The sequence below is a fragment of the Pygoscelis adeliae genome, unplaced genomic scaffold (assembly GCF_000699105.1).
Source record: "Pygoscelis adeliae isolate BGI_AS28 unplaced genomic scaffold, ASM69910v1 Scaffold386, whole genome shotgun sequence".
NCBI classification, from domain to species: Eukaryota; Metazoa; Chordata; class Aves; order Sphenisciformes; family Spheniscidae; genus Pygoscelis; species Pygoscelis adeliae.
In genome coordinates, this window is record NW_008824940.1 from 2,543,911 (window position 1) to 2,563,546 (window position 19,636).

The 19,636-nt window shown below is 37.5% G+C and overlaps 1 protein-coding gene across 1 annotated transcript in view; it reads right to left on the bottom strand.

Annotated features, from left to right (window-relative positions):
• Window positions 1–19,636, bottom strand: part of MAP3K15 (mitogen-activated protein kinase kinase kinase 15) — a 93,665-nt gene that overhangs the window by 21,021 nt on the left and 53,008 nt on the right. Inside the window, exons 8-17 of the mRNA XM_009325484.1 lie at window positions 15,639–15,809; window positions 14,402–14,514; window positions 13,203–13,362; window positions 12,423–12,573; window positions 11,909–12,016; window positions 9,905–9,954; window positions 6,796–6,891; window positions 5,079–5,166; window positions 1,185–1,318; window positions 429–556 (exon numbers count right to left, since the gene is read on the bottom strand). Of these exons, the coding sequence (XP_009323759.1) occupies window positions 429–556; window positions 1,185–1,318; window positions 5,079–5,166; window positions 6,796–6,891; window positions 9,905–9,954; window positions 11,909–12,016; window positions 12,423–12,573; window positions 13,203–13,362; window positions 14,402–14,514; window positions 15,639–15,809 (1,199 nt within the window). The remainder of the gene's footprint in view (window positions 1–428; window positions 557–1,184; window positions 1,319–5,078; window positions 5,167–6,795; window positions 6,892–9,904; window positions 9,955–11,908; window positions 12,017–12,422; window positions 12,574–13,202; window positions 13,363–14,401; window positions 14,515–15,638; window positions 15,810–19,636) is intronic.

A 19,636-nucleotide genomic window follows, 5' to 3' on the forward strand; every position in this document is an offset into this window, starting at 1 on the left:
GGTTGCCCAGAGAGGTGGTGGATGCCCCATCCCTGGAAACATTCAAGGTCAGGTTGGAGGGGGCTCTGAGCAACCTGATCTAGTTGAAGATGTCCCTGCCCACGGCAGGGGGGGTGGACTAGATGACCTTTAGAGGTCCCTTCCAACCCAAACTGTTCTATGATTCTGTGATTCTATTTGACACCAAGTACTTTCAATGACTTTTCTCTAGGTTTATAATTATTATGGAAAGGGGAGAGGGTACTGGGACCTGTACACTTCAAATCTATTCTTTATATGAGAAGAATGCCACCCGTAGTTAATGTATCAACAGAAAAGCCATATACAGTGCACAAACATATTAAGTGCACATCTATTTGCTTTCACTAAGTTTAAAGTCCCAACTCCTTTTGATTCCTTTGAGAGACTAAGCTCAGAATGATACAAACCTCCTGGCACCTGCTCCATAAAAATCTTAATGTATCCATCTTCTGAAACAGATCCAAGATACTGGACAATGTTCCGATGCTTTAAATATTTATGCAGTGCTATCTCTTCATGAAGAGGTTGAGAATACCTATTAAAAAGAAAAACAACAAAAAAAAGAATCAAGGAGTATCTCCTAATGCAGGAGAAGGTTCTAGGCTACACTTAAATGCTAGTTTGCAAACAACGGATTTTAGGGATACTGATCCAATTCTCAGCAAACGTCCATGACCTTCAAAATGCAGTGTGACTGGCTGCCTATTCAGAAAAAATACAGAGGTAGATCTCAGAAGAACCCTGAAGAAGAAATATGCCCTCAAAGAATTTATACATGCCTTTCTTCTGTATCGTTACATAGTACTGTCTTTGCCTTCAAAACTCCTTTTATGCTTTTCCCCGTCCCCAAAAAGAATGCAAATGAGATACAACTGCAACTTAAAACCCAAAATAGGTCTTATTCTAGAATTTATGATACACATATAGATTGTCAAACTGTGTTATTTATGATAAATATTTACATCCTACATTTTCCAAAAAATAAGAAGTCCTTATTCTCAAAAGTGTACTGTTGAATACTAGGAGGAAATAATAATTGAATTTTAGTATACTGGGATTTTATAAACTAACCACATAGAAATACATGCTAAGAAGAGCAAAGTTTTCAGGAAACAACTACAGTTTCAGTAGCATTGTATATATAACAATAAACTAGGTCTTACCTGCTGTCTCTCTCGGGTATTTCTTTGATGGCTATTCGGACCTGATTGCTAAGGTCTCTTCCAGCATAAACTATTCCGTAAGTACCTTTCCCTAGAACTACCCTGTCACCATTCTCATCATAGTCATATTCATACTGCAAACAGAAAAGATAAACAAAGCAGCACAGAAATTGTTATCACTAACATTTGACATTACAGAGAGCTTTAACAAGAGCTATGTACTATACTGAGTTAGTACAGCACAGAGTAGTTACTGCAGCACAGCTGTAGCACAGTAGGTTACCCACCAGCCTGGTGCATTATACAACTTGTAAAATTTCCATGTTACCTGCTTTACAAAACAATCTTCCCTAACCAACTTTGAAATGCATTCACCCAAACAAGGAACACAGCATTAAACCAAATTCAATGAAACAGTGCTGTCAAAAGAACACATTCAGGTACATCTCTTAAGAATTGCTGACAGACCCTTCAGAATACATAAATGTATGGAATGTAACCTATAATTTTGAAACCACCGGTTTAATAAACAGATGAAAGTGACATTCTCATTACAGTGGTTGGACACTGTTTTAAGACCCTCAACTCTCATTTGAGCTCAGCCACAGCAAAATTCATTTCTGACATATTCACCTCATTATGAGCTTTTCCAAAAAGTGAAAAAAAAAAGCTCATCTTCTCCAAGGATGATTAAATGTATGAAGTGGTGGTTTCCACTGCTGCTGAAACCATGCTGGGTCATATTGCCAGCTGAATAAGTCACTGCTGGTTCACTGACTTCAGTAAAGCTGCACTAGTTTACACCACCTCATGGTCTTGTCCCATATGGTGATCTTATCACAGAGGTCTCCTTCTATCAAGGTCAGTGAAAAAGCCTATTGATGAATGATGCTTAATCAAAGTACATTCCAGACACTAAATAAAACCAAATTTCTTATGGAAGTTGGGTTAAGCAGCACACCCCCAATTCAAATCAGGGAACTGATAAAGGATATTGAAACAGCACTTTTGCAAAGAGTTAAGAAAGGAACTGGACAGTTTCATAGCATCAGATATTATCAGGAGTACACAGACCTCCCCTAGTATCTTCCCAAATCCAAGAGGATGTCCCATATGGGAAAACTGCAGGGTATTCTCTGTGGCTTCGTGTGAATTCTCTATTAAAAAAAAAAAACCCAAACTTTTTACAATGGCCATAACTGTTGACATTTCTGTCAATGACAGCTTTTCTGCTTCATCCAATAAGACTCTCTTATACAGAATGCAGCCCTGAGGTCTATTTCTTTCAAGTGTCTTCCCAGGTCGTATTGCAGCTCTGGTATTGCAATGTCCATGTGTCACTGACATTCCCCCCTGCTTCACCTCAGCAAAGATGGCAAGTTTCATGCTGCTGTATGGAAGGTGCTAAAGAAAAACCATCTGTCGTTTACCCTAACAGCATATTCTGCTCAGTGGAACTAAACTTGAGTTAGCACAGCTTTAGTACTGTTTCATTTCCCATGTTTCAGCACTTCACGGTTCATAACATAATCTTGTTATATGATAGGCATAACTGACCCAAAACGCCATATGTAAAACTTGTCAGGTTCTTTGGTAGGAGCATACCCAGCTTTCACAGCTATCATATGATATAAAACTGTGCAGCGAAAATACAGCAGTCACATTGCGGAATTTAAGATTGACAGCAACCCCATCTGCAAGAGACTGGTCCTAAGCCAACTCCATAATTACTGTGGAGAAACCTATGTTCTCTAGTCTGGGTCCTATGATACATGAAAATTGTTGAGATTTATAGCTCAATGCTAGCTGGTAGACAGTTTAATAGACTTGTACATACTTGATGCCGCTTTACATTTGCCTTCTCTCTTTCCAACAGCTACAAAGATTGAATAAATCAATGCTGGTTGACAAAAGTCTGAATATGTGATCCACTGGATGTGCAATTCAGCCATTAGGTATGAGTAAACAAGTGTTCATAGCTGACCTTCTGTATGAACGTGGTAGGGCAGAGCCTGATCTCTAGGATATCCTATTTGGGGTACAGCAGGTACTCCTAAAGTGATAGGAACTTCTTCAATATCAATATCCAGAAGTGAATACCCTAACGTAGAAAGGACTGCCACACTCACTCTCCTTCCAAATCCTTGTTAGCTGTAGAACTAAACTGTAGTTGCTTTCAAATAATACCACAATCCAAAATACACAACCCCTTGGGACAACATTCTCATAAGAATTCTGACTGAAATCAGATTTTCTTTCCCCAAACTGCTGAAGGTTATTTCTTCCTCTTCCCCAAATATAAACAGTTGTTTTATTAACGGTAAGAACTTCTGCTTTCTCTGTGCTTGTCAAGCCCATCAAGACCATACAAAGCTGCATTTTCCATGTTGTCTCTTCTTAAATGCAAGATCTCAGGCTGCAGAAAGACAGTAAGTGTCTTAGCTCATTTATAAGCTAAACAAATTAATCCTCCCCTTCTGTATCTTGATTTCTGTTTTAATGTCCTGACCTAAGACAGTAAGTACAAGGTGATAATTGTGAAAACGTCAAGATTTAAAATTAATTTCTGTAGTCACTTCTCCATATGTCATTGATTCATGCAGGATTGTTTCCTCCTGTGCATTCTCCAGGGCTTTTTCCAGTTCAGTTTTTAAAAGGCTCAAGCCATGGTGAGCTCACTTATTCTGAGAGACTATTATACAGTTGTATAGACTGTGTTGTTTGGAGATTGCCCTGCTATGCTAAGTACGCAATGTAAAATCTGCAGCTATCGATAATATCCTGTCTTTGCCAAGGCAGAGCCCTGACCCTATGCTGAGACCACAGATGTATGTATTAAGCTGGGCATATCTTGTCCTTTTCACTTGAGGAGAGAATTCTGTGGCCACTATGCACAAACCTCAGTGCAAAAACTCATCTTCCCCACCATACGCAATTACATTCAACAGTACAGTAGAGGGTCTTCTACTTTCTTAATCCTCTTCTGAAGCCTCAGGTACTACAAAAGATTCACTATCATAAAGAGCTGCTCTGAATCGTAAGCCTAAGAGAATTGCTGGAATGAGATGCGGTAAGAAAGATACCCAGCTCAAACAAACCACAGTAGGGCTTCTACACTCATTAATCGGATTAACTGAATTTGCTTGACTACAAATAAAAGTTACAACCTACTTTTTATGATGGCTTTTCAGGTTTCAAAAGAAATAAAAGAGAAGCACAGGACATGTACTTAGTGCTACAAATATGGACATTTGCTATGAGGCAGTGTGTCTTATGAAGACATGGATTCCCATACTCTAACCGGAGCCTACATAAAATGTGAATAACCCTTTCCAAGTATTTTGTTTTCCCTCTGTACTGATTATAAAGAAAGCCTACACCTACTAGGTTCCTAACATGGATGTTTCAGTGATAAGTAAAAAGCACAATGAATCTGATCCTAAATATCTGCAAATCTCTGTGACAGAAAAAGCCTGTCAAATGAAATTATCTGGAGTCGTAATGGTATCAGGTACCAGCTAGAAAAACTGAAGTCCCTTTGCTAAATGGCTTTTTCCTAGAATTTATTTAATATCTTAACTTTTTTATCCACTTAAGCCAGCTGATACCAGATGATTCTCATCTATAGATTGTTTGCAACATAAATACAAGGTCAGGAACATCCTTCATTAGGGATTTCTACAGTTTACAGTAGTAACAGTCTCACTTCATTAGAAATGTGTTTTTTCAAATGAATGCAACTCTTGTGTACAAACAGTTTTGTAAGAGTTGAAATTGCATATACAATTAAGGAGTTTAAATGCTATTTATTATCTTTCTAGCATACTGATATGAAAGTGCAGGGAAGACGGAGAAGGAGTTTCAGAGTTCTTGGATCTTTTATCCTTGACATACCTCCAATGTGTCTCCATCTATTTCTCCTTCTAGTTCCAAAGAACTGCCAACTGCATCAGACAAAATTTCTTTCACCAACCCACAGAATCTAAAAAACCAATAAAAAGCACAGGATCAAAGAAAAATATCCTTTTGGAAGGAGATTAAACAGATTCTTCACAAGGTGGGCTTTGCTTTCAAGCTAATAAACTGACTAGCATGTTCATACGCTTCTTTCACTACTTACTTTCTCCATATTTATCCTATTTTAAATGAGGAAGAACATCAAACACACACTGAAAAGCCTAATTATTTATAAAATTATTTTATTTGCTGTAGCAGAACCCAATACTTGCTTGTTATTGTAATTGCATAGTAAAATCTCGGTAGAATCCAACTCAAGTATTTTTGCTGTATAATTCGATGGAAAGTGCTCAGTATGGCCTTGTGTTTACAAATGTAATTAGAGAAAAAGTTGAGATAGTAAAAAATGAAGTATTGATTTTCAACGGTTCAATTCAGGAGTGCTAAATCCGCGACATCATATTGGGTGGTTCTCCTTCTGTGTAGTGATGAGAATTCTATTACCTTCAGTTTAATTTAAATGTTCCTATGGACTTTAGTTGCAAGTGTGATTACTCAGTATTTCTGAAAATCAGATTTTGTGGTTTCTAGTCAGGCATCCAGAAAGCCAAGAATATAAAAGTAGTAACGTGTTTTGAAGAACAGAATTTTAACTAATTTCATCTAGTTCTCTGGGATAGAGATCCTTAAGTACAAGACCATATTTTCCTGTAGTTCCCTGCCTGAGCCATTCACTTTTTTCCAAATTCCATAACAAATGGTTAACAATTATTAAAAATTATTATAAAATATTCATATCTCTTTCACTGACTAATAGACACATATCTCTGGAACAGACTCCTGTTGTACACTGAATAAGGCATAAAAAAATGTGACCATGTTTCATAACACACAAATTGCGATGCCAAATTAAGGCTAAGCAGGTAACATTAATTTTAGTGTTTCCTATCTTTTATGCACTGCACTCTGCAGAGCTAATAATTTTTTTTAATCTGAGTTTATTCCATGTAATACATAAATAATAATTACTGCACGAAAAATAAATATACCATCCAACCCCAAATATTAAGAGTATTAACAAATCACTCCTACTGCATTCAAAAGGTTTATATGCCAAATATCAGTCCCCAGGAAGAATTTGGCCTGTAAAGATTTAGGCCTGAAATTCAGTTAGCATGCTTACTGTTTAGAGACAACGGATCATCAGGAAATACTTGAATACAGGCACAAACAGTAACAGATATCTGTGACACAATATAAGCTAGAAATTTCTATTGCATTTACTCGCTTATACTTAAATCAAACTGAACAGGTACTTAAGGGAACCTAAACCAATATACTACCTCACATGACATGGCCAAGACACATAAAAAGAAGATAATAGTTATAAATTAGAATAAGCTACTTAAGCCTTTTCTCAGACCTAATGACTTGTAGGTAAACGGATCAGAACCAGCCCACAAGTGTAATGGGACACTGCACTCATCACCTTAAATATCGCTGAGTTTAGCTCATTGCTTCTTCATCAAGAAAAAAGAAGTGAAGAAATAAATAAATAATTTCTTAAGCAAAAATGTCAGCTTTCAATCTTTACTAAATCAATTCTATTTAGGACATAGATCTCGCATGCAATACCCACACAAACTGAACTCACCTACTACATTGGTTTTCTGTAGAAAAGTAGATTTGAAAGTCGTCGGAGTTGTCATGGACATAAAGAAAACAACATCGTTCATCAAACTTGGAAATGCTATAAAATTCACATTAAGAAAAGATTATTTTGGGTGTAGCTATTAGAAGAAATAGAGCAAGGAGGAATTAATTTTTTTGAATTACAAGCACTTAGCAAACTCCTTTTTCACAGTTAATTACCTCAGAGAGGGAGTATGCAATTATATTTATTTTCCTTACAACCAGAAGCTTTGAGTTTATTCATATATTCTATAATCCTATCTCCAAATTGATAAATGATTAAGCTACTGCTTACTTTGGTAAACTACTCATTTATCTGAAGTGTTTTGAGGTTTGTTTGTTGTTCACCTCCCCTTCCATTTTTACACAGTTCTGTCAGTTTTCTTGGTATTTGATGAAACCTCTATGGAAAATGAATTGCTTTGACACTAATCTAGCTATCAAGAAAGCCTTTCTTTTAAGCTTGATAAGTACTTCTGGTTTTTATAATCCCATTACCGCAACAGTAAAACTGAACTGGGACATACCTACAGTGTAGCAGACCCTTCACGGTATATACTTTTTATGGCCTTAATACTGATAAGCAAGTTTTGGGATGACCAATATTTACTCCAAACTGCAGCAATAATTCGGCAAAGTGATTATTTATTGCATATAGTGTCTTGACAGTGTCATATATATCCCATGTAAACGCACTGAAGCAAGAAGTGACGAGGCCATAAAACATAATATCAATATGAAAGTAAATCTAGGAATTAATCTCTTATTCCAAATACTTGCACTTCAGTATCATTCTACATAAATGCCAAGTTGTTATGCTTGTTAAGGTTTTCTCATAATTTTTGTGCATTAGATTAATAAAATTCATTAGATTCTTGCCTGATCTGTTTAGTCAAACTCTCAGATTTTTGCTTAGCCTCTGTTGAGCCAATTAGTTAAAATACTTGACGGTAGACTACAGTAAAGTTCCAGAATGTTACAAGACCAACTTGCTTTGGCATCATTAAGGGCTACGTGGACAAATGTTCCAAAAAATTAGAATTTTGCCAGAAGATTTTTTCAGAAATATGTGAAAATACACTACGTCATTCTGTAGCTTCGTTCTGGCATAGCAGTTTCTAGCCTAGCAAGGCAGATTAGCACATACCTGACACAAGAACTAAGCGACAAAGCAAGATGATTCTTCAAAGGGCAAATATAGGATTGACAAGACTATCTAAGTAACAATACTATATTATAAACAGTATAACACATGTGGTATATAAAATGAACTGGTTAGCATAAATACAAGTTAAGGGTTTTGATAGAGTATAAGTTAACTGAGACCACTAATTTTTTTTTACTAAAACTAATGCAGTTTCAAAAGTATAGCAATTGTAAGTTGTCACATACAAAGCAAACATCTAATTCCACTAAGTTTAAAAAGATTGCCTCTTTGAGCTTTGTAATCCCCAGCAGTGATTAAGAATCAAAGCAAATGAATTGTTTGCTTCCATTTAATTAAAAGTTATCTTTCTCAAAGATTAATTTCTGTGCAGTGTGTTGACTGAAGGTAATTAATATCTTTCAGAAACGTTATGCTGAGTTATGCTCAGTCAGCTCCACAGACTTCAGTAATGACAACTTCACATCCACTCACATTGCATTGGAGTAGTAGAATAAAATATCACATCAAATTCATTTAAACCAAAACCTGCTTCTTTTGGAAGAAAATACTGAAGTTATCGTAGAATCTATGTCCAAATCCACAACTGTAGGCTTTCATAGCAATCACCACTCACCTTATTCAGAGAAATACTTTTTCACTGAGCTTATTTGATTAAGCAAATTATACAAGTTCAGAGAAGACAAACTTGGGAGCTAAAACTTAGGGGCTTATGGTCAAAATCACAGCCCAGAAGCCCTCTGCTTTGAGAACTACAGAACTCATTAGGTATCTGAATTTACCCTTGTACTTGAATCAGAAAGTTTTTCAAGCACTTGTTTATGCACTCACACAAGTGGCCCCTGCCAACAGCCGTTTACGTCCCTAGAAAGGCCAGATCCACCAATGTAGTTACTCACGAACACAGAGAGAAGGCAAAAGCCCACCTCGTGTTCCGTGGGCTTACGGCTCCTCTGGTTCTTAGCTACAGCCTGCATAATGCAGACAGAGAGCAAGAATGCTATAGACACACTGCTAGGCTGTACAGATAGGTTTCATTTTGTTTTCTCTCCTGGTGCTCTGCCTCTCCCCTTTCTGACAGCAAAGTAGCCCAACTTAAAATATATAAGCTAGCTTCTAAATTTTGCAGTTGTTAATACCAAACGTGATTCTTTTCTATCCTTTCAGTTCTCAGAACAATCCTGTTCTTTCTATATAATATTCTGATGTTCTTTTGTACTAATATTTGGATCCATTTACTTGTGACTAGTGTTTCCAGTAATCTAGGCATCACAAAATGGAACTACTTTAACTATTTAAAGGCTAGTCCTTGACAAACTCCACTAGAGTCTCCTTCCAGGTCAAGAATTCTTTCCTTAGCACAAACTATGTCCATGCCTCATTTAACATTTGTCTAATAATCCAAGTTTTAGCTAGTAGGTTTTTAGATAGAGCCATATCAGAAGCATTTCTGAATTCCAAACAGAAAATAGATACCATGGTTTCCTTTTCTTAAACAAAAACAGACAAACCGTTCTTTCACTTAAGGAAGGAAGGAAGAATAGCTAAGGGCTCTGCTTTCCTTCTGCCCTCCATGTTTTTAAATGTAGAGATGACATTAACTTCACTGAAAAATTTAGAAAAATATATAAAAAGCAGGTACACGATTGAAAACAGGGAAGTCTACCAGAGAATACACCCCCCCACTCCCACCCCTCAGATGAATATTCCTATGAGAAATGTACTGCTCTGCACATGCATGGAAAGGCAAAACCTTCTGTGTTGACATTTCAAGGCAGGTTGGACAGAACAAGGTTTTATAATAGGCAATGCAAAACAGAGATTTAAGGCAGAATCCAGATTTCCCACTTAAGGGAAATATAAAACATAAACAGAAAACCACTTAACTGTTTTCTGACATACCAACCTTATTCCCCTAATGGAAGAAGCTGTAAAATTCCATTCGTGAATCTGTTTCTGTAAAGAACAAAGAGCTATAATCAACCACAGTTTAACCTTGACTTGCTATTGAAAACAAAGTCACAGCATGGTAAGCAAAATAAAGTTTTTCCAGCATGTCTCGTCCTTTCTTTCTTTCTTTCTTCCCCCTCAAATTTCAAATAAGATTGATGTAAAGGTAGAGAAAGGCCATACATTGCTGTTTTACTCACTTGAGGAAAAATTAATATAAATGGCACCGGGTGGAAGTAAAGGCTGTATTTCCGCATGCAAAATTAAATTTGAAGAATAAATCTTGAAGTACAATTTACCAAACATTATGTTTTGACTCAATACATCAACATTTCATATTAAACATGCCCTACTCTTATCTAGGCTTGAAGGGAAAAGAAACCTGTGCCCAGGTGGCCAAGAGGGCCAATAGCATCCTGGCCTGTATCAGAAATAGCGTGGCCAGCAGGAGTAGGGAAGTGATCGTGCCCCTGTACTCGGCACTGGTGAGGCTGCACCTCGAATACTGTGTTCAGTTTTGGGCCCCTCACTGCAAGAAGGACATTGAGGTGCTGGAGCATGTCCAGAGAAGGGCAACGAAGCTGGTGAAGGGTCTGGAGAACAAGTCTTATGAGGAGCGGCTGAGGGAACTGGGGTTGTTTAGCCTGGAGAAAAGGAGGCTCAGGGGAGACCTCATCGCTCTCTACAACTACCTGAAAGGGGGTTGTAGCGAGGTGGGTGTCGGTCTCTTCTCCCAAGTAACAAGCGATAAGACAAGAGGAAATGGCCTCAAGTTGCGCCAGGGGAGGTTTAGATTGGACATGAGGAAAAATTTCTTCACCAAAAGGGTTGTCAAGCATTGGAACAGGCTGCCCAGGGAAGTGGTGGAGTCCCCCATCCCTGGAGGTATTTAAAAGACATGTAGATGTGGTGTTTAGCGGTGGACTTGGCAGTGTTAGGTTAAGGGTTGGACTTGATGATCTTAAAGGTCTTTTCCAACCTAAACGATTCTGTGATTCTGTGATTCTATGAAACTTCACACATCTTCCTAAGAGGTATTGAGCCAACAGCTTTGGCCCAGGGAGCACCCTGGAGGCAAAACAGAGGAAGGACAGCCTATGCCTAGGACCATAGCCCTTCATAAATCTCTAGCTAATAGCTGGATCTTATTTAGCACTGCCGGATATGCACCAAGAATTTGTTCCATAAAGCAAAGTTGTGTCAGACACATTCACTCCAAGCAGTGAAGTAGAACAGTGTACTGGAAAAGAAATTCACAGATCCAGGTAATTATGTGGTCTTCTCTTGCTCTAACACACTTTGCCTCTCTACATTTTTAGTCTATTCTCCACCTCTGTTGTTCTGATATTAAGAAGGGGTGGTAAAATACATTCCAGATTTCAAGTCTTTCAATGTGAAACTGAAATTATTTCTCACTTTTAAGAGATTACACTGTCCATAACTGTGCCTACTCCTTTCCTAATCTCCTGTGCCTTATCAAATAATCCAAGACACCAAATATTTCATCTCTTGACACTTATTTGTCACAGGCTGCCATTTTTTCTAGTTTCTAATCTTATAATTGTAAAACTTTAAAATTCCTAAAACATTAAACACAATACTGGGCTTTATCCTGACTTTTTATCTAGCTTTGAGCTGCATCTGATAAAAATCACACAATTCTAATGAGAAATATTATGAGCAGACCAAATAACCCAAGCACTTCTAAGAGACATGGTCAAGATAAGGGAAATCTGAACTAGAGGTCAAAAATACTTAAGTTCTAATCGTAGTCCCTCCTTTTACTTTCTCTGTAAAAAGTCAACTTTCGTATATGCACAAAAGAGAGATTGAGGCTTGTGCTTCACAGAAATGTAGCAAACTTTAAATTATTCTACAGTGCTCCACAATCTACCTTTAAAAAAGTTACTTTAAGCACAATGAATCAGAGTACATGAAACACATCTGCTGGTAGTTTTACCATTTCAGTGGGAGAGACATGCCACAAAGACAGAGATCTCTCATCTGCTTCACTGTTGATTGAAACATATGCAGGCTGGTAGACTTTAGTTGGTTCTATCACCAAAACCTGAAAAGAGAGAACATTTTTCCTTAATAAACCAGCAGCTAATACACAACACTATCTTCAGATGCTCTGATATAGACAATGGGTAATCTCAAAGTAAGGCCTAGAAAATTTCCAGGGGAGAGAAAAGGGCAAGATATGGCAGGAATAGGCTGTGTTCCTATGTACAACAAAACAGTATCATCACAATTTGTTGTAGGAGACTTAAAAGTATTTCTTAGAATGCTTTTAGGGTGGCGGGTTACATTTTTTTTGTACAGTAAAGATTAGCAGAATACAGGGGTTTGGTTCATGCAATGAAATAACAGGCAGTTAAGTATGTAAGTATTGTGTTTAGAGTCTTCCAATTCTTGTTATATCCTATCCAGAAACATAAGACATACAAAACTTGTTGGACATAACATCTTACTGGAAATCTCAGTCCATTAGTTGTTTCTTTCGTTGCCTCAAAAATTATATCTAGCCAGAAAGTCAATCTTTCTTGTCTAGGAGAATGTTCTATGGTGAGCTTCTTGAAATGCTGAATTAACATCAGATTCTGAACTAATGATTTCAAGTACCTAGAATGTATTGAATTAGTGAGTTAACAGAGAGAAAACAAAATTCGACCAGATTCTAAAACCACTTAACTGACTTATACATACAAAAAATTAACTGCAAAATTAAATGTACTTTAAAAGCTACCATAATGGAAATGATTGTGTTGATTTTTACGGATTTCTGGAAAGAATAGCAAGTTTAGTCTAAACCTTAAGTCATAAGCTCACATGGATGTTCATGAACAATACCTTTTTGCAAAAGGGTATAGTTCCGTGAGTAGTTACATGGTGATTAGACAGGATATTATGAGCTAGAAGATGGTGGGGGAGGGGAGCAGCAGCTAGCTAAACTCTGAAAAGAATGGTTTCACAATCTTTTCACAATTGTTTCACAAGGAATCATCACTAATTTCCAGATTCCTTCTTATAAAAGATGTGCTTCAATGGGATATAAACCCAACAATGATGGGTAACTTAATTTCTTACTTTCCCCCTTCCTTCCCAAAATAAAAGAACAGAGTATAAAGTCAAAGTGACAAACAAGCTAAGATGGAAAAATCCAGTTAAGTTATCCAAGTGACTACAAGATTTTTTTAATTTGTGTATTTCCCCATAGTTGGGTACTTGAGCTACAGCCTTCTACCACATACCACACTGGAGGTTTCAGCTTAAAAAGTTTCTCTGCTGCTTGTACTGCTTTACCAACATCATTAGCCAGCATGCTCACACTGAAGAACTGGCCCACATCCCAGTAATTGTTCATTTTTTCTAGGCTTCCTTTTCTTCCCAATAAACTGTTTAACCGTACACCTGCAAAATTTCAATTAAAAACATATTTTTTTATCAGTAAAACACTAGTAAGTGTTTTTTACTGATAAGTCTATCAGTAAAAGACTAAGAAGACTTGATTAAGCATTAGTGATAAAAATAAAGTGGAGCAAGTTTTCCCCAGAAAAAAAACCATTGACCAACACAGAGGCTGGGTCTGCAAATAACATCCCCAATACAGTTCAGACAGTCAGAACTCCTACCACACACAGTGTTGAAAACCCTCTTGTGCTATCTGTCTGGGCTATCTGCCTCCTGATTCTCAGGGTAAGCTGCGCATCTCTGTGTCCTCGAGATCTGCATCTACTGCAAGAGATCGATGGCTAGAGGCTTACAAAGTCCACCCCAGAGTACGGTCAGGGGAATGATTTAAAGCCACCTTTGCATTCTTCCCCTTTAAGGTTCAAATATGTGTTTCAGACAGGATCTGATTCCAAATATAATTTTCAACTATTATCTTTCTAGGAAGAACTGTATATCTGTTTCTATCATATGATTTCTTTATAGACGTATAGCGGTGGGTTTTAGTTAGCACCTACATGGAAGATATGAATCTACGTAGACAACTAGTTACTGTCCTGGTAGATCCTTCCAGGCGATACTTCCTGTGGATCCCTCAGTTCAGGGACAACAGAAACCCTGTGGATCCTTCCCTGGCATCCCTGAGGAGAGCTGGGCCACACTCTGTAACTTCCTGTCTTTGTCCCCCGTTGGCTATGCAATGGAATAATCTCTGTGGTGCAGTAAAGGCAGTTTACGGATGGTGCTGAAGTTGGTCCTTCCTTGTTCCTCTCCCATCTCTGGGACCCTTTAGATGGGCCAAGTTACTAGAAAGCTGCTCCAAGGCAACAGGGAGAAAAATGGTCCTTCAAGATCCCTGTGTTTTAGCCTGCCATCCAGGACCCGCAACTAAAAAGCCTGAACCGCCTTTCTGTCTATGCAACCCATCACTACAAGCATTTTGTTTTCTTCTTAGCGAGAGGCAGAAAACTTCTCTGTGGCACTCTGAGTCGATATTTACCTATTTTTCTCAGTTCCATTGAGCATTCAAACTGTTGTCCTGCAACAAGTAGCAAAACTGCAAGGTTAATTCCAGAATACAGAGTTGACTGGAGTTCAAATCCTTTGCGATACCTGCAGAGAAGAATCAAGAGATCACATCTCACTGTACAGAAGAACTGAAATACTGCAAAGTTTTGGTAGGTATTTTAAGCTATTAATTTACTGTAAGGACTGTATGGCTAGTTGGTACCAATGGCACTCTTTGCAAAGAGCACTTGAAAGAAAGTAGCTTTTTTCTTATGGTGAAAAAGAAAAACTTCTGCTTATTTTTATGTCCTGCCACCTTGTGTAGTTTCGTGAAAATAAAACAAACTGGTTACTGCAAAACTCTTAAATGCAGTAGAACCCAATTTTATTGAATTATTTATATGAGAAAAGCAATGAAATATTAGTCTTCAGTGCAAGTTTTAAAAAAAGGCTCCAAGCCTTTTGTTTTACAGCTTCACATTCGTTAAAGGTAACTGAGATACAGCTGACAAAGGCCGAATGCACTCCACTAACTGGTGCAGGATGAAGAGATCCATCTGAAGCTTGTAAGTTCACTACTACCCATCCATGTTGCACTAACCATGTTGAGGTGATTTGGGCAGATGAAAAGGGGGGGGGGGGAAGGAGGGGGGGGCCGAAGAGAGTATTTCACAGTTACAGTACAAACCCACATTGCTAACATTATGGTACTCAGCAGTAGTTGATATGATTATACAAACGTACCTATGTGAACAGTATGTCAGTGAGAGCCTGTGTGCACATGCATGCCTTACTGACTTCAGAAAATTCACAGTGCAGTTTATCAGTATTTTTCCTTATATATAGTAGACCATTGCATTTCCTGGGGATCCAGTGTGGAAACCATCCTTGCACAGAGAACCAACATAAGTCCCATGATTTCACTTGTACTTCATTTTGGCCTTGAAGCAGATTAATTGTATATTTTCTCTACAAAGACATGGGTGACTCATCGTCCCCCCCAATAAACTAAGCGTATCATTCTATATTCATCATAGTCTATATAGAAAAGCAAGGAAACACATATCCAAAGATCTGGTTCTCAGTAAACCAATTACTCAAACAGGACCCTGAAAAAAAGAGAAAAGTAGAACAACTGATCTTCTAATTCTTACAGCCCTGCTTTTCATAACCAGAAGTAAAAGTCTGAAAACATTTTTAAATAGATATTTTTGTTTTTTGTCTGTTACCATTCAATGGCACGATCTCGACTATTGGTATCTTTACAGTCAGAATCAAGAAACATATCCTTGTAGATCCTCCCACATAAGCAAAACATATCTGGAGCAGGGTGATCACACGTCTGTAGGACTTGAAGCATAACTTGTAGTGCCTTCTCTCTGTCACCTGCATTATTTCTTCTGAAATCAAATACAGAGAATAAAATAAATGAGTTCAGATCTGAAACAGTAACTGCAAGATGGTGGAATAACATTATCCACCATCTATCCCACAACCCATCCATCATTACTATATACAGACTTGACTTTATTTACACTGATGTATGATTGTTGGTTGATTGATAAAAACCAGATGTATCCTCCTGTCATGGGACTCTATTTCTAGCTCACGTAAGAACTGATTTAGGCCCAGAACTCCTCTATGAAAAAAATATGCCATCTAACTTCTTTCCTCCCTGTATAAGCAGACAGACTCTGCACATCCTGCAATGAGAAACAGGTGCTTGTTTAGTGTTCATTCCTGACAATACTTAACAAAACTGGCCATTTTCAGCATTCAAGCTGACAGCTCATTCAGCCATGCCCAAGATCTGTAATCTTGAATCCAGAGGATCCGGAGCCAATACCAGGCAATACTGACTAAGTACAGGAGAAGCCAGGTCAATCCTATTTCAGCCAAAAGAATAATGGAGCTCAACATGGGGCCTTTGAACTACAAGAATAAAAGGGCAAAACTGAACTGTATTTCTTCCTTAATTAAAATTCTTCAGATTAGAGAAAAATTTGGAAAACAAACAGCTGTCATAAAGCTTCTTTTGACAAATATTTAACAATCGTATCAGTAAGAAATCAGTGATTAAGTAACATTTCAGTTCCTTATTACTATTAAACACATCAGAATTTTTGCCTCCCTCTACCTTGTTGTTTTTGTAAGTTTAGAATTCACTATTTACTGCAAAAAGTCACTCAGAACAAACAAAAATGTCTATTTGCAAGAGTAATGCAAACACAGCTTAAGAGGTTAATAGCCTCTTCAAGACATTTTTTAATCACCAGAGACATTTAAAATATTTATGAACCCCTTTTCAGAACTGTTTACCATTTTTTGATCCCTACCTAGGTATCCAGGAACAGGCTTACAAGTACTATGATTACTTTGTCAGCAATACCAGCAGCAGATAACGGTTCCTGGTAAATTTATTATTTGCATGCCCTGAAAGGATTAATATTTACTGTAAAGCAGCTCAGTTCCTTAGGTAACCAGCTGATGCAATAAGACCAATAACAACACATCTGTAGCAAAATTCAGGCTTCTGTGCATGTTAGATGATGGAGAACACCTAACAAGATTAAACAGATTTGCAGCTAGTTGTGCAGGCTTCATCCTGCCTTTGATGTCACTGGCAGAGTGTAAACTTTCACAGCGAGTACTTGAATATTTTTTAAAGCATTTTTTCTTCAGATTGACTGTTGTTCTTAAATTAAGAGTCGTCTTCTCTAATGAGCACAACAAGGAGAAAGTTAGTATCTTCTTTCAGTTTTACAAGAAATAAATGGGCGTTAAAAAGTGTGGGGGTAAATCCATTGCACAGGTCAGCATGCTCTAACCAAACCTGTTCTGAACTAACCAGATTCCCTCAGTAATAGTACCCAAGTTTCACCATTGTTAATATGAGCACAGAGAAAGTTAAGTAAACAGAGCTTAGAACAAAATCAGGCCCTAAACCATAAGTCCAGCAGTTCCCAGGTCATGTGTAATGTGGTCACAGAAGTCGGCATGTGTTCAAGCTTTTGCTGAAAACACAAGAAATGCACAACTAGTAACTAACTTACAGCACTTTCGCATGGAAAACGAAAATTAAAAAAATCACTGCTTCCCAGACAAGACAAATTTTGACTCAACTCTGCCTTGTATGAAAACAGGTTAAATATTAATGATAATATTAAGAGGTGTTATGTACTGATTGAAAAAGCATAACTTTAAAGAAAAAATACTATGCATAAAGCAGGACCCTGCTTAAAATAGGACACTGTGCAGATTAACACTTCTGGACATCAAAGGATGAACCTGTACACACCAAATACAATCCTAGGAGCATTTCAAAGGACCGAGCCCTAAATAAACAGTGTACTAGAGGACTCAAAATAAAATTAATGGCTTCTATCCCTTATAAGATAAGGAAAATATCATCATTAAAATATATATTAAAATAAGCAAAATTTAGCACATGACAAGTATACACCAATCTAACAGGATATTATTAAACAAAAATCAGTTTAGACATCTTTATATTAAACTCTAGTCTTCATAGCAGCAGAATTTGATTCCCATTGGGCAATACAAACCCAACTTACTACAAATTTGTGAACAGTTATCGCCTTCTAAAGCAATCCCAAAAAGAGAGGGCAAACCAAGAAAAAAAAAACAACAGAAAAATCACAATTTAGGCTACAAGCAACTTCTCTAAGTCAATATGAAAATATACTGTTGGATAATATGCAGAACCTGTTATGCTGGACCAAGACAGACTTTCATCTCTTATTTCATACCCCACACTTTGTCAGATCTGCATGTCTGACAGCTTGCAATTTGTTTCAAGGTATCTTGAAAAAGGTCTGTGGTGCTATAAGTACAGTAAAAGAGATTACCTTAAGCCCTCAAGGCTGTAGCACTGACTTGTATTTTTCTTACCCAACATCAAGTATATTAGCTTCCCCACCCTCCCTAACCCCCATTTAAAGCCATAGTAGAGTGAATGAGACAAATGCGGGTTGGAAGGGACCTCTGGAGGTCATCTAATAGAACCTCCTGCTCAGAGCCAGACCATCTCCCAATACTAGACCACGGCAGCCTTGGCTTTGTCCGAAAAGCTGAATCTTTTAAACCTCCAAGGATGGAGATGCCACAGCCTCTCTGAACAGGGAAAGCTGAAGTACTGTATGTTACGATGTACAGTCATGAGAAGGAAGACAGAAAATGTTCTCTTTATGCAGCAAACTGGTGCACCAGATGAGACTGATTCTACAAAGCAAATCCCCTGAATATGAAGTTTTATAAGCCAGAGCAGAATCCCAATAGGCTACTACAGAAGCGACCCTACCTTAAACAACTCTGCATACACATACAGTGAAAATGAGAGTCACTCTTCATGGTTTGTCTGAGTTTGGGGGAGCAGTTTTTAAAATCACTAATCACAATCTGAAAATTCTTTCAAAATACAGTTTTACCTTTACAAAATATATTTTAATGGTAAATGAAAAAAGAATACTACTACAATTTATTCAGAAGCTATATTAAAACAAAGCACATACCATGGGAAAGCTGGTAATAATACTATTTTTTTCCCACTGATTTCTTTGTTAGCACATTTTAGTTCTCTCCCTACAAACCTTGCCTTGTTAACACTTGCACTGCAAGCAGAGAAAATCAGGCTAAATTATGTAAACACACTAACCGGAAAAGCTACTGCCAGTGAGGAAAGAGATCTTCAAGTTACTTCTAAATACTAGGGCAATTATGAAAATATCCTGGTGCTCAATGAAACACCGCCAAAATCCCACAACAAGCAAAATGCTAGGACTTAAAAGGAAATGGACAGAGAGTAAAAATTTAAAACATCATGATGCCTTTTTACAGATACCCAGCACACTAATCTTCAGTACTGTGTATAGTTTTAGGCTGTATTTGAAAAAGAAACTAAACTATTAGGATTAGGAAAAAAAAGAATCAAAGAAGGGAGAGAAGAACAATCAATGGTACGAAACGGTTTCTGTATGAAGAAAGCTTCAATAAACCAAGGTTTTTCAGACAGAAATTACTATGCAGATTTTTTTTCCCCAAAAAAACCATTGTCCTGCAGGTCACCTTTATAGCCTCTAATCTCTTCTTCCTCTAAATTACTCTCAGTGTTCTGTTGCCAGTTTAGTTCTGCCTGATAGCCTGCATCGTCCAGAAACTGCTCACTGATTCTCTCGCCAATTTGCTAATGTTGCCATGCGATTTATCT